At 54.7% G+C, this 14,940-nt stretch overlaps 2 protein-coding genes across 2 annotated transcripts; one reads left to right on the top strand and one right to left on the bottom strand.

Annotated features, from left to right (window-relative positions):
* Positions 1–400: 400 nt before the first annotated feature.
* Positions 401–13,279, top strand: SCP_1200940 (fatty acid synthase; the record flags this gene model as incomplete). The annotated part of the gene is made up of 22 exons (XM_027762981.1): positions 401–469; positions 523–1,864; positions 1,922–2,225; positions 2,278–3,682; positions 3,738–4,655; positions 4,707–5,545; positions 5,596–6,460; positions 6,529–6,624; positions 6,673–6,874; positions 6,925–8,541; positions 8,595–9,657; positions 9,712–10,418; positions 10,469–10,979; positions 11,032–11,112; positions 11,167–11,377; positions 11,431–11,537; positions 11,588–12,002; positions 12,059–12,246; positions 12,299–12,386; positions 12,441–12,822; positions 12,877–13,181; positions 13,241–13,279. The coding sequence occupies 22 exons, from the start codon at positions 401–403 to the stop codon at positions 13,277–13,279; spliced, it is 11,754 nt and encodes a 3,917-aa protein (XP_027618782.1).
* Positions 13,280–13,496: 217 nt separating this feature from the next.
* On the bottom strand, positions 13,497–14,507 carry SCP_1200930 (predicted protein; the record flags this gene model as incomplete). The annotated part of the gene is made up of 3 exons (XM_027762980.1): positions 13,497–14,054; positions 14,112–14,290; positions 14,384–14,507. The coding sequence occupies 3 exons, from the start codon at positions 14,505–14,507 to the stop codon at positions 13,497–13,499; spliced, it is 861 nt and encodes a 286-aa protein (XP_027618781.1).
* Between the last annotated feature and the right edge of the window lie 433 nt (positions 14,508–14,940).

The raw sequence follows: 14,940 nt of genomic DNA, 5'->3' as shown, positions 1-14,940 counted from the left end.
ACGTGTTTACGTGAGCGAAAACGATATTGGATCTGCATTTCGTGCTACTTTCTGTGAAGTACGTATTCATGCTGCGGCAGCGACGCAAGATATCTGATATCACATAGTTGAATACGTTTGTGAGAGTGCGTCCTTGCTATCGATGCTCGGCAGACGGAGGCGTGAGCTGGAACGATGCACAAAGTTCGCCTGGCTGTATGCACGCAGTTTGCACGCCTTACACAGTTGCCTTTCTGGGTAGGCGGGAGAAATAAGCGCCGAGATCTTTCTTTGGGGGTAAGCGAGTTGGGGGCCTTGGGGCACGCTTCGTTTTTTCTTATAACCCGTTGACACGCAACGTGTTCTTTCGCCAGACGCTCCCCAGACGACGTCGTCGGCACTGTCCACGATGACAACCACGATGGTCTCATCCACTTCCCCGACGAGTATCCCCACTCGACCCATCCTCATCCAGAGCGGTCAAACTAGAGTACGTCACGCCGTCTGATTGCAGACGGTGTCTTACCTTTTTTCTCGGGACAGTTTTCAATCCCAGTATCCACGCAATCCGACGAGTGGATTGCAGCAGAAGTTCTTAGAGATGAGTTCACGCTTTCCCAGCCGGCAGCGTTAGACACGACTTTCGACACGGAGGAGCAGGCGACACTAGAGCTATACGCCCGCTTTTTGGGCTTTGTCGCACAAAAGCTAGACGAGGATGCAGATTCCTCCGCCGCGCGGACGACCGTGCTTCTGAAAATCCTACAACACTTTACCACGTCATACCTCTCGCACCAAGACGTGCATACAGTTGCCGCATCTTTCGATACCGATACGCGTGAGGCCATCCTCGCGGCGTACTTTCGAGCAGTTTGTTCCCTTGAAGAGAAAAAAGGAGGCGACGTTCCGCAACAACCTACGCCGGCGCTTCTGTCCGCCGCGGCGCAGAAGGACGCGTCAGTCTACGCGATTTTTGGTGGGCAAGGCACCAATGAGGTCTATTTCGACGAGCTGCAAAGCCTCTATGACATTTACAAGCCGTACGTCGCGTCTTTCCTAGAGACGGTGACCCGTGACGTGCTGGTGCCTCTGGCGTCGGCGTCGGAATCGACATATTACGCATATGGTCTGGACGCGATTTCCTGGCTTACAGGTGCTGCACCGCGTCCTCCGACTGCGTACTTGGCAACCGTGCCAGTTTCGTTCCCTCTCATAGGCCTAACACAGCTGACGCAATACCTCATCGTGTGTCGCGTTGCTAAGCTCTCGCCTGGGGAACTGTGTGTGCGTCTGCGGGGTGCGACTGGACACTCTCAAGGTCTCGTTTCTGCAGTTTGTATCTCAGCATCTAACACACTCGAGTCCTTCTTCGAGAACGCACAGAAGGCCCTCAAATGGCTTTTCTTCTGCGGTTTCCGCGGCCAGCAGGCGTTCCCTGTGCTTGCATTGGAGCCGAGCATCGTGGAGGACGCGGTGGAGGGCGGAGAGGGAGTTCCGAGTCCCATGCTTTCAGTTACCGGCCTCCTCCTGAAGGACCTGGAGGTTCATATCAAGAAGACGAACGTACACCTTCCAGAGAATTCACAGCTCCACATTTCGCTCTACAATGGTTCGAAGGCGTTCGTTGTCACAGGTCCCCCGCGCGCTCTGTTCGGTTTGGTGAACAGCCTAAGGAAGGTTCGCGCACCCAGTGGTCTTGACCAGAGCAAGGTCCCTTTCTCTCAGAGGAAGCCCGTGTTCTCGGTTCGTTTCTTGGTCGTTGGTGTGCCCTTCCACAGCCACTATCTGGAAGGAATGACGAAGAAGATGTTCGAGGAGGATCTAGAAGGAGAAGAATTGTGGACGAAGGAGGAATTAGCGATCCCTGTGTACAACACCGAGGACGGTATGTCTCCGAAGGGGCGCATATAGTCACCTCTTTTACTGAAATTTTCATCTGCAGGTTCGGATCTCCGCAAGCTTTCGACATCGTTGACATGCGCGCTCTGCGATTTGATATTCACTCTTCCTATTCACTGGGACAAGGCAACGAACTTCCCAGAGACCGCCACCCATGCAGTAGACTTCGGTCCCGGAGGCTTGAGCGGCATTGGCCCGCTCACGGCGCGCAACCTGGATGGTCGTGGTGTCCGCATTATTATTGGCGGCGATAAGACGAAGGGTGTCGTCGAGATGTATGACGCGCAGAACGTGAAGCGAGAGGAATGGTGGAGTAAGCGGTTCATGCCTGGTTTGGTGAAGACAAGGTGTGTAGATCAGCGTGACCATGAACATCGATACTGATGCTATTTCTTCCAGTGACGGATCCATTCATATTGACACTCCCTTCTCTCGTCTCCTCGGCAAGCCCCCCATTATGGTGGCGGGAATGACCCCGACCACAGTCAAGGCCGGCTTCGTGAGCGCCGTTCTCGATGCCGGCTACCACGTGGAGCTTGCTGGTGGCGGGCACTACAATGCTGCAGCTCTCCGTGCGAAGGTTGCTGAAATCCAGAGTAAGATCCCGGCGGGTGTCGGCTTGACTTTGAACTCGCTCTACATCAACCCTCGTCAATTCGGCTTCCAGTTCCCGCTTTGGCAGGAGATGCGCCGTGAAGGCCTTCCCATTGAAGGTTTTTGTGTCGCTGCTGGTATCCCCAGCACGGAGAAGGCAGCGGAGATCATCGATGGTCTACGGACTGCTGGCATCAAGCACGTCTCTTTCAAGCCCGGTTCCGTTGACGGTATCCGCCAGGTCGTCAACATCGCCGCCGCGCACCCCGACTTCCCAGTCATTCTTCAGTGGACAGGTGGACGTGCCGGTGGACACCACTCGTGCGAGGACTTCCACCAGCCCATCATCTCGACGTACAGCTCGATCCGCCAGCACATCAATATCTCCCTGGTCGGTGGCTCTGGGTTCGGCGGAGCCGATGATCTCTGGCCCTACCTCAGCGGAGATTGGTCCGTCCAGCAGTACGGTCTGCAGCCGATGCCCTTCGACGGGTTCCTATTTGCTAGTCGTGTCATGGTTGCGAAGGAGGCGCACACGAGCTCGTCAGTCAAAGACTTGATCGTTGCGGCGAAGGGTGTTGACGATGCGCAGTGGGAGGGCACTTACGCTAAGGAGACTGGCGGCATCCTGACCGTCCGCTCAGAGCTTGGTGAGCCCATCCACAAGATCGCCAACCGTGCCGTCAAGCTCTGGAAGGAGTTCGACAACACCGTCTTCAACCTTCCGAAGGAGAAGCGTGCGGCGTGGCTTGTGGAACATCGGTCAGAGGTCATCGCGAAGTTGAACAAGGATTTCTCGAAGCCATGGTTCGGATGGAAGAAGGACGGAAGTGTCACCGAAGACATCGCCGACATGACCTACGAGGAGGTCGCTATGCGCATGGTGCGGTTGATGTACGTCGCGAAGGAAGAGCGCTGGGTGGATTTGTCGTTGAGGAACCTCACTGGCGACTGGTTGCGCCGTGTCGAGGAGCGCTTCGCCGGTGTGAACGGTGGTGGCGAGAAGTCGTCCATTTTGCAGTCCTTCAATTCTCTTGACAAGCCCCGAGCTGTTATTGAGGAGTTCTTCAAGACATATCCTTTGGCGACTGAGCAGCTCCTCGCTTCTGAGGACAAGGCCTACTTCCTCACCATTGTGCAGAGACCCGGACAGAAGCCGGTGCCGTTCATCCCTGTCCTTGACGCTAGCTTCGAGGTCTGGTTCAAGAAGGTAGGCTGTTGTGGAAGCACCTATATGCGGTAGCGACGCTGAATGTGTTTTCCAGGATTCTCTCTGGGCAGCTGAAGACATCGAGGCTGTTTTCGATCAAGATCCGCAGCGTGTCTGCATCCTCCAGGGTCCCGTGGCCGTCAAGCACTCTAAGGCGAAGGACGAGCCCATCAAGGAGATGCTCGACAACATCACCTCGCTACTGGTCAAGAAGCTCATCGATCGGTTGTACGGCGGCGACGTCAGCAAGATCCCCACCGTCGATTATCTGAGCCCCGGTCCTTCGGCACTCGCAACCCCTCTCCACGTCGAGCGCAGCGTCTCCCGGAATACCATCACGTACAAGCTTGGTCAAACTCTCCCGGAGACGTCATCGTGGTTGGAGACCCTCGCTGGTCCCGAGCTCTGCTGGGTGAGGGCACTCCTCACGTCGCCCACCGTTGTGCAGGGTGCGTTATACATAGACAACCCCATCCGCCGCTTGTTCGCTCCTCGCCGAGGGCAGAAGGTCGTCGTCGAGACCGATGGTGTCTCCCCCATTGGCATCTCTGTGTACGGCGCAGCCCGATCGTACGGCGCGCACAAGAGCGATTTCAAGGCCGTGGACGTCAAGTACAATGCTTATTCTCACACCATCAACGTCACAGTGTACGAAGACTGCCGCGACGTCGCAATTCCTCTCAAGCTCCAGTTCGTCCACAAGCCTTCGATGGGCTTCGCGCCGATTCACGAGGTTACCACGGACCGCAACCGCCGCATCAAGGAGTTTTACTGGAAGTTATGGCTGGGCCCCGAGGAGAACCTCCCGGAGATCGACCTTCGCGCGACGTTCACTGGCCCGGAGGTCACCATAGATGCGGACGAAATCGAGGCGTTCTGCAGTGTCATTGGCAACGACGGTGAGGCTTTCAAGACCGTCCGCGCTGAAAATGTCCAAGCTCCCATGGATTTCGCAATCGTGACTGGTTGGCAGGTAAAGTGCATTTGTGTTAGCTATTTGGAGTAGTTGTTGAAAACGTTTCAGGCGATCATCAAAGCGATCTTCCCTTCGACCATTGACGGTGATCTCCTCAAGCTCGTCCATCTGTCGAACGGCTTCCGTCTTGTAGACGATGCTAAGCCTCTTCAGGCGGGCGATGTCTGCAAGATCGAGGCTCGCATTGTCTCCGTTATCAACAGCGATGCCGGGAAGACAGTCCGAGTCAAAGGCTTCGTTATCAGAGATGGCAAGCCCGTCATCGAGGTTGTGTCTGCTTTCCTATACCGTGGTCGCTATTCCGAATACGACAACACGTTCGAGCTTCTCGAGGCTCCGGATTACTCTGTAGAGCTGGCGACCGAAGCCGACGTGGGAGTATTGCAGTCGAAGGAGTGGTTTGAGTGGGACGATCCGTCAAAACCGCTTCAAGCTGGGACGACGCTCGTTTTCCGTGTGAAGTCTGAGGTTACTTACCGCAACAAGACATGCTACAAGTCGGTATCGGTCTCCGGCGACATTTTTGTCCGCGACCAGATCAAACGTCTCATCAAGGTCGGTGGTGTTGATTTCCTGCAGGACGACAGCAGGGGCAACCCAGTAATCGCGTATCTCGAGCGTCATGGCAAGCCGCAAGGTCTCTGGGCCCCTCTTCCGAATGACGGCTACACCATGACGAAGACGGGCGCAGCCGTCTTCAACTCCTCGGCAACGAACGAGTCCTACTCCAAGGTGTCTGGCGACTTCAACCCCATCCACGTCAACCCCTACTTCGCTGATTTGGCGGCTCTTCCCGCCACAATCACGCACGGCATGTGGTCGAGCGCGGCCACGCGGCGCTACGTTGAGACAGTCGTCGCGCAAGGTCGTCCGGAGCGCGTTGTAGCGTAAGTCCGTGTGACATGATATCTTTAGCTCTCACTGATGGACGTGACAGATATGACGTCGCCTTCGTAGGAATGGTCATTCCTGGCGATAGTCTTCAGGTGAAGATCAAGCACAGTGGCATGCGGGACGGCAACATTGTTGTCAAGGTTGAGACCTTCAATGGCAAGGGTGAAAAGGTTTTGGAAGGCACTGCCGAAGTCGCGCAGCCGAAGACCGTCTACGTCTTCACTGGCCAAGGTTCCCAAGAGCCGGGTATGGGTATGGACCTGTATAATTCCTCTCCCGCTGCTCGATCTGTCTGGGATGCTGCCGATGCTCATCTAACCGCCGTCTATGGCTTCTCTATCGTCCAAATCGTCAAGGACAACCCGAAGGAAAAGACCATCCACTTCGGTGGTATCAAGGGTCAGGCCATTCGACAGCGGTACATGGATATGACCTACGACACCATGGACAAGGACGGCAATGTGAAGACTCTCCCGCTATTCGGTGATATCAACGTGCGGACTCAGCGGTACACATTCAGTCATCCTTCTGGTCTCTTGTTTGCCACGCAGTTCGCTCAGATCGCGCTAGTCGTGACCGAACGTGCTGCTTTCGAGGACATGCGTTCGAAGGGCTTCGTGCAGAAGGACTCCGCGTTCGCTGGACACTCTTTGGGGGAATATTCGGCGCTCGCGTCTATTGCTGACGTCCTCCCAATCTCGTCGCTTGTCGACGTCGTCTTCTACCGTGGTATCACTATGCAACGCGCTGTTGAGCGTGATGCTCACAACCGTTCCAACTATGCGATGTGCGCCGTGAACCCAAGCCGCATCTCGAAGACTTTCACGGATGCCGCGCTGCGGGAGGTTATTGACGATATCGCTCATCGCACACAGTGCTTGCTCGAGATCGTCAACTACAACGTCGAGGTATGTCGTCCATAAAACTAATGAAACTACCCATAATTCTGTCAATTCATGCTTTGTTCCATTTCCAGGGTCAACAATATGTCTGTGCGGGTGAATTGGTCGCTCTGCAAACCATGACCAACGTCTTGAATTACCTAAAGATGGAGAAGGTTGACATTGCGAAGGTATGGCGGTCCTGTGATCAGTGATGCATGCGATTAACGATTGTTTAGTTGACGGAGAAATTCACCGTTGAGCAAGTGAAGGAAATGCTTGGGGAAATCATCAACTCCTGTTTTACACGTGCCAAGGATCAGCAGAAGGCGGAAGGCTACATCAAATTGGAGCGCGGGTTCGCAACGATCCCTCTCCCAGGGATTGATGTACCCTTCCATTCTCGCTACTTGTGGGCTGGTGTAATGCCATTCCGAGCCTGTACGTTGTCGTTCGAGTGAAGCCTATGCTCCCGCTGATTGTCTTTGCAGACCTCTCTAAGAAGATCAATGCGGCGCACCTGAATCCGGACACACTCGTCGGCAAGTACGTGCCGAACCTGATCGCGAAGCCTTTCCAAGTCACGAAAGATTACGTCCAATTGATCTACGACCAGACGTTGTCACCGCGCCTCGACAAAGTCCTTCGCAAGTGGGATACGGAGAACTGGGGTTCAGCGGAGCAGCGCCAGAAGCTAGCGTATATCACTCTAGTGGAGCTCTTGGCATACCAGTTCGCGTCGCCCGTCCGATGGATAGAAACTCAGGACATCCTTTTCAAACACTACGATTTCGAGCGCTTCATCGAGATCGGACCTTCACCAACGCTCACAGGTATGGCGACGAGGACTCTGAAAGCGAAGTACGAGGTGCAAGACGATTCGGTCAGCCGCATCCGTGCGATCCTTTGTCATGCGAAGCACACCAAGGAGGTGTACTACCAGTTCGAGGATGAGGCAGAGGCGGCTGCTGACGAGTCTGCTCCCGAAGCTGCAGCTATTCCCGCACCAGTAGCTGTTCCCGTTGCTGCTCCGGTCTCGGCTGCGGCCGCCGTTAGTGTTGAAGACGTTCCCCTGAAGGCGATCGAAATTCTCTCTGTGGTTGTAGCTCAGAAGCTCAAGAAGAAGGTGGAGGAAATTCCCCTCTCGAAGTCGATTAAGGACCTCGTTGGCGGCAAGTCGACTTTACAGAACGAAATCCTCGGCGATCTGCAGCTGGAGTTCACGTCTGCTCCTGAGAAGGGTGAAGAATTGCCACTCGAGGAGCTCGGGTCGGCCCTTGGCGTTGGCTTCTCAGGGTCGTTGGGTAAGTACAGCTCTGGCCTCGTCTCTCGCGTCGTGGGTAGCAAGATGCCTGGTGGTTTCAATATCTCTGCGATCAAAGCGTATTTGTCGAAGACGTGGGGCCTTGGTCCGACTCGCGCGGATGGAGTCTTGCTGTTGAGTACCACCATGGAACCTCCCAAACGTCTCGGTTCAGACGCAGAAGCCAAGGCGTGGCTTGATACGGTCGTCACACTCTACGCACAGCGCTCTGGGATCTCCCTCGCTACCGGTGCCGCGAACGGTGGAGGCGGCGGTGGCGCAGGAGGTCCGACGATCAACAGCGAGGAGTTCTTGCAATTCCAAGCTGACCAAGAGCAGTTTGCAGCGCAGCAAATCGAGCTGTATATGCGATACCTCAAGCGTGACTCGCGAGCGGGCGAAATCAAGTATGACGCGGAGAAAGCGAATGTTGTTACCTTGCAGTCGAAACTCGATGCCATCTCCAGAGAGCACGGTGACACATACATCGATGGCATTCAACCAGTTTTCGACGCTCTCAAGGCACGTCACTTCGACTCATCATGGAACTGGGTCCGTCAAGATGCTCTCCTCATGTTCTACGACATCATCTTCGGTCGTCTCACCACCGTGGACCGCGAGATCACTTCACGCTGCATCGCTATCATGAACCGCGCTGATCCCGAGCTCGTGACATACATGCAGTACTACATCGATCAGTGCGACCCCAACCGCGGCGATACTTACAAGCTCGCGAAGCAGTTCGGCCAGCAGCTGATCGACAACTGCCGTGAAGTTCTGGCGCTGCCGCCTCTTTACAAAGATGGTGGGTTTATTACCAACTGTGTATGTACCATGATACTGATCGGTTCACTCCAGTGACATTCCCCACTGCGCCGCATACGGAAGTGACAGCCAAAGGAGACATCGTTTACTCGGAGGTTGTCCGCGAGAACGTTCGCAAGCTTGAGGCTTACGTCGAAGAAATGGCCAGCGGAGATACGATCTCAGCGCCGACGAATATTCAGAAGATCCAAGACGACGTTCTGAAGTTGTGGAATGTAGTGAAGTCGCAGCCTGAGATTAGTGAAGAGCAGAAGAACCGCATCAAGGCTCTCTACGAAGGCGTCGTACGATCACTGCGCAAGCGTCCCGAATCTCGTCCTCGTCCTGGGGCACCTCGTCCTCGTAGATCATCGTCGCAGTTCCTTCGTCCTCAAGTGTCTGGCGTCGCATCTGTCACAGCGGACAAGGTCCCTTTACTGCATTTGAAGCGCAAGGTCGGCACGAACTGGGAGTACAGTAGCAACCTTACTGGTGTATATCTCGACATCCTCCATGAGATCGCAACGTCAGGCACGACGTTTAAGGACAAAAATGCTCTTTTGACAGGTGTTGGAAAAGCTTCTATCGGTGTCGAGGTGGTAAAGGGATTGCTATCAGGAGGTGCTCACGTCGTCATCACCACTTCTCGTTACAGCCGTGCCACGGTAGAGTACTACCAGGGCATCTTCCAGCGTTTCGGTAGTAGGGGTTCCGCACTGACCGTGGTGCCGTTCAATCAAGGATCGAAGCAAGACGTCGAAGCCCTCATTGACTACATCTACTCGACTCTCGGGCTTGATCTGGATTACGTTCTTCCCTTCGCCGCGGTACCTGAGAACGGCCGACAGATCGATGGTCTCGACGACAAATCCGAACTTGCCCACCGCATCATGCTGGTTAACTTACTCCGCTTACTCGGCGCCGTGAAACTCAAGAAGGCCAGCCGCCAGATCCTTACTCGGCCAACGCAAGTCATCCTGCCACTCTCACCGAACCATGGCCTGTTCGGAAACGACGGCTTGTACTCGGAGTCTAAGATTTCGCTCGAGACGTTGTTCAACCGCTGGAACTCTGAGAGCTGGGGCGAATACTTGTGTCTTGCTGGCGCTGTGATAGGGTACGTTTGTCGTCTATTCGCCGATTGAATATTGAGCTCACGATTTCGCTTCAGCTGGACCCGCGGTACAGGTCTGATGGACGCTACGAACATCGTTGCACACGACGTTGAAAGCCATGGTGTCCGCACTTTCTCCGCGAAAGAGATGGCATTCAACATCATGGGCCTGATGCACCCTCTCCTTTTCAGTATCACTCAAGTTGAACCGATCTGGGCAGACCTCAACGGAGGAATGGACCGCCTGCCCGACCTCGCCGACATCACTACGCGCATCCGCACAGATTTGAACAAGAAGAGCGAACTCCGCCGCGCCATCGCTCGAGACAACGCCGCAGACTTCAAGATGGTTAATGGTGTCGAAGCGGAACGCGTCTTACAGACGGTCAACGTAGTTCCGCGCGCGAACTTCAAGTTCGAATATCCTGCACTTGAGTCCTACGAATCCCTTGCTGATGTCTCGAAACTACGTGGTATGCTTGATCTGGAGAAAGTCATCGTTGTCACAGGTTTCGCGGAGGTAGGTCCTTGGGGAAGCTCGCGTACGCGATGGGAGATGGAGGCGAGAGGCGAATTCACTATCGAGGGTTGCATTGAGATGGCGTGGATGATGGGATACATCAAGCACTTCGATGGCCGTCTCAAGGACGGATCTCTTCATGTCGGCTGGGTCGATGCTAAGTCCGGTGAACCCGTCGACGACAAGGATGTCCGAGGTCGTTATGAGAAGGACATTCTCTCACATGCTGGCGTGCGTTTGATTGGTGAGTGATTGTTTCACCGCGCAGTCTGCTGTGCTCATTATACAATCCAGAACCCGAACTCTTCCGTGGCTATGATCCCAAGAAGAAGGTCTTCAACCAAGAGATCCAACTTTTGCACGATCTGGAACCTTTCGAAGCTGCCGAAGTGGATGCTCAGAAGTTCAAGCTGGAACACGGCGACAATTGCGACATCTGGGCTGGAGAGGGTGGTCAGTGGTTTGTCAAGTTCAAGAAGGGTGCTCGTGTGTTCGTTCCCAAGGCATTCAAGTTCAATCGTCTCGTCGCTGGCCAGATTCCGACAGGATGGGATGCCGGCCGTTACGGTATTCCACAGGACATCATCGCGCAAACTGATCGCACGTCACTGTGGGCTCTTGTTTGCGCTGCAGAGGCTCTGAATACGTCGGGTATAACGGATCCGTATGAACTGTACAAGCACATGCACCCCTCGGAAGTGGGCTCGAGTATCGGCAGCGGCATGGGAGGTATGGAGAGTCTTTCGAAGATGTTCAAGGATCGCCGTGATGAGAAGGAGGTACAGAACGACATTCTACAGGAGACGTGAGTTCAGACCCTGCCTGCCCGGTGTAATCCTGACTGAGACGTGCAACAGGTTCATCAACACCACTGCTGGGTGGGTCAACTTACTTCTCCTCTCGTCTAGTGGCCCGATCAAAATCCCAGTCGGTGCATGGTATGTTACCTGGTCTTTTGAATTTGTGTCTCTTGCTTATTCATATGCGGACAGTGCCACCGCCCTGCAATCCATCGAGATCGCGTGTGACACACTATTGTCTGGAAAGGCGAAGGTCATGCTTGCTGGTGGATTCGACGATCTTAGCGAGGAAGGTTCATATGAGTTTGGGAATATGAAGGCAACCAGCAATGCGGAGACCGAATTGGCCATGGGTCGTGAACCAACCGAAATGTCTAGACCTGCAACGACCACTCGCGCTGGGGTGAGTCTTCTGATTTGTGTGGTGGAATGTTTGGCTGAACATCAATGCTGTAGTTCATGGAAGCCCAAGGCACGGGTGTTCACGTCCTCATGAACGCGAAGACGGCGTTGGAACTGGGATGTCCCATTCGTGGCATCATTGGATTCACGTCCACTTCCACGTGCGTCTGCACGCTTCTGTCCTTGCATATCTGTTGACATTTCTCCCTAGTGACAAGGCCGGAAGGTCTGTTCCTGCTCCCGGTCGTGGTGCTCTGTCGATCGCCAGGGAGGTCCCTTCAAAACATCCTCTACCGATGCTCGATTTGGTGTACCGATCCCGACAGCTTGCGTTCCGCCGCAGCCAAATCTCTGAGTGGTTGGCCAACGAGCAGCAGCAACTCCAGGAAGACATCGAGTTCCGTAAGAGTCGCAACGAAGTGGTTGACGAAGAGTATCTCGCGTCCCGTGTGGCGGATGTCGAGAAGGAGGCGGCCCGTCAAGAAAAGGATGCTCTTGCGACGTACGGAATGTTGGAAGGAGCTGACGCTCGGGTCGCCCCTCTTCGCCGTGCACTTGCAGTCTTCGGGCTGACGGCAGACGATATCGGCGTCCTTTCTATTCATGGCACGGGTACCGGTGCGAACGTGAGTCCCTCTGCAGTACTGTACCGAATATCTCTGACGCTATATACGTGTAACAGGAGGCGAATGAGACTCACATCTGGAACGACGTACTGGGCGCCATATCCCGCACGCCACACAACGCAGTCCCTATCATGGCTCAGAAAAGTCTGTGCGGACACTCCAAGGGAGGTTCCGCTGCGTGGCAGCTAGCTGGACTTCTGCAGAGCGTGCACTCTGGCATTGTCCCCGGTAATCGCAATGCGGAGTGAGTATTCTGTTGATTTCATCATATCACAATACTCAAGGGACTTCTCCAGCAATGTCGATGCGGATTTCAAGCAATACACGTACTTGATGTTCCCTTCAAAGACGATCCACACTGACGGCATTCGTGCTGGTCTCATGGTAAGTGCAGAGTCAGGAATCGTTATGAGTATCGCTGCTGAACCGTTACCATAGTCTTCCTTCGGCTTCGGTCAGGTTGGCGGTACTTGCATGATCATCAACCCTCGCTACGTGCTGGGCTCTCTCGAGCCTTCAGCTTACGAAGCGTACAAAGGGAAGAACCTCACACGTGCTCATCTCTCCTACAAGGCCATGAGCGAGATGATGATCAATAACTGCCTCGTCAAGGTGAAGGATGCTCCACCGTACTCGAAAGATCTCGAAGCGCCTGTCTTGATGAACCCCCTTGCGAGAGCTTGCCTCGACCCCAAAACTGGCAGCTACGCATTCCCAGCGAAGCTGAATTTGCAACCCGCCGTCGACATTGCCAATGTCAAGGCCATCTCTCAAATCCTGGCTGCTCAGGGCTCCACTGCTGGCGTTGGCGTAGACCAAGGTTCGTCACCAGAAGATCGTCCCCCTAACTAAAAGCACTGACTCGTTGTAACAGAGCTCATCTCGGCAGTACCCTCGTCGAACCCGACTTTCGTCTCTCGCAACTTCACGGATGCAGAGATCGAGTATTGCCGTTCGCAACCTTCTCCGGCCGCGTCGTTTGCAGCCCGCTGGGTCGGCAAGGAGGCTGTCTTTAAATCGCTTGGTGTTTCGTCGAAGGGCGCTGCTGCTCCGATGAAGGACATTGAGATCTTGAAAGACGATTCCGGTGTACCCACGGTAATCCTGCGTGGTGATGCCAAATCTGCGGCGGAGGCTAAGGGCATCACTCGTGTTCATCTCTCGCTGAGCCACTCTGAGGTATGTCAAGTATTCCGTTGCACTTGTTGCCGGGTCTGGCTGACCCGCATACCTCACAGACCGTTGCTGTCGCGTTCGCACAAGCCGCGTCGTCGTAAATTCGCATGCTTTCTGTCAGATCTATCTTACGCACTGCACTGAGTTTGTTCGCTATCTTCGTCACATCGTTTTCCTGCACGAGTGTTTTTTGAGGCTAATGGTATTATATCGCGCATTGTCATTCTGTTCACGTATCACGAAATAGATTCCTTGTTGTAATGAATTCGCGAGCTCTGAGACGCTGGTGCGCAAGATGCTTCCATCTTGATGCATTTGCTATGAACGGTACAAACTGTGCTGCTCGACGTAGTCAGCTATCGACGATGTGACACACGATCTCCAAGCCAAATCCCCACGATGACGCGATTCACGAATGTGGGTGCTGCTGATCGTCCGCTCCTCCTCGCCAATGTTTATCAGAGTGACGCGGCGCGACTGGACGAACTCCTCGATAGTCTCCATGAACGAGCGCTCGCGCTCCAGCTGCGCGTCTGTGAGTAACGACGCGTGCATGAGTCGGCGGGCGCACACGACCCACGCATCGTCACCCTCGGGCGAGAGGAGGCGGCGGAGGGAAAGGCGCATGTCCTCCGGGGACGCGTAGTAGCGCGGGGCGAAGAGCCTCTCGAGCGTGTCCATGCCTACTACGAACACGAGCTGCAGATGCGGGGTGGACTTCGTAGTAGGCGGTGAGAAATCTGCGGGGACTGGTGCGCCTGTGGACGGAGGGGAGAGCACAGACACGAGTCGCTCGCCTAAGAATTTGAGCAGCACCTTGGATTTGCCCACGAACGTGGGTTCGTCGATGATCGCGACGGCTATATTGTCGCCCTCCTGGATGGCCGCATGGGTACCTTGTGCGTAGGGAATCATAACATCAGGCAGACGGACCTGCTGGTGGTGCGCGATGTCCTGGGCAAGGAGGATCATCATCCCGAGGCGCTGAGCGTACGTCGCGTCGCCCGGGGCGAGAGTCTTGTCGGCATTTCGCACAGACAGAAGCAAGAGCTTTGCGTCGTACTTGTTAGACTCCCCTTCCTCATCTGAGGATCCTGGAACTGGTATGGGGACTACGGGCGGAGCGTTGGCGAGGGCAAGGTGTGCGAGAGTAGGAGGGTTGAAGGAGGAGTCTAGCACCGATACGCGAAGAAGAGATTTCGCACCTGAGCTTCGTTTCTGCACGTGGGTAGGAGGGGGTAGAGGCCAGTGCGGGTGGGAGGTGTAGACGAGCTCGATAGCGGAGATTCCCTTCTGGACGCGATGGATGAGTGTTGAGAGCGCGGGCATAACACAGCCGGGCAGCAGGTGGTTTCAGATCAGACAAACGGCGTCGGGGTCTATGTGCAGATCGCGATGTCTTAGCATTTGCCAGCGAGGGGGCATGTGAATGGACGAGCCTGAGCTTTGTGGGCGCATGGACGATATGACGGGGGTGCGAACAAAGTGCAAACTCCGCGTGATATCGCGGAGCGTTGAGCCCTCCTTACCCTTCCTTACCGCCGTCGTAGATGTATTCACCTAATTTGAATCTTGATCCAGCTGTTGGCACTGACTATTCTACTTCTCGTACATGCATGGTCAGAGGCTCAGAGCGACCACTCGAGCAAATACTCAGTTCAATATGAAGCACATAGGATGAACTATCTGTGGGTGAGTGTTTTTCAAGTTAGGCATAATAAGCAGACTTTCCGCCCTCAGAATACGGATATTTTGAGGCGCG

Source organism: Sparassis crispa, assembly GCF_003851025.1.
Source record: "Sparassis crispa DNA, contig_000010F, whole genome shotgun sequence".
In the NCBI taxonomy this organism is placed as follows: domain Eukaryota; kingdom Fungi; phylum Basidiomycota; class Agaricomycetes; order Polyporales; family Sparassidaceae; genus Sparassis; species Sparassis crispa.
Note: the sequence above shows the minus strand (reverse complement) of the source record. Positions and strands in the feature narration are given on the sequence as shown.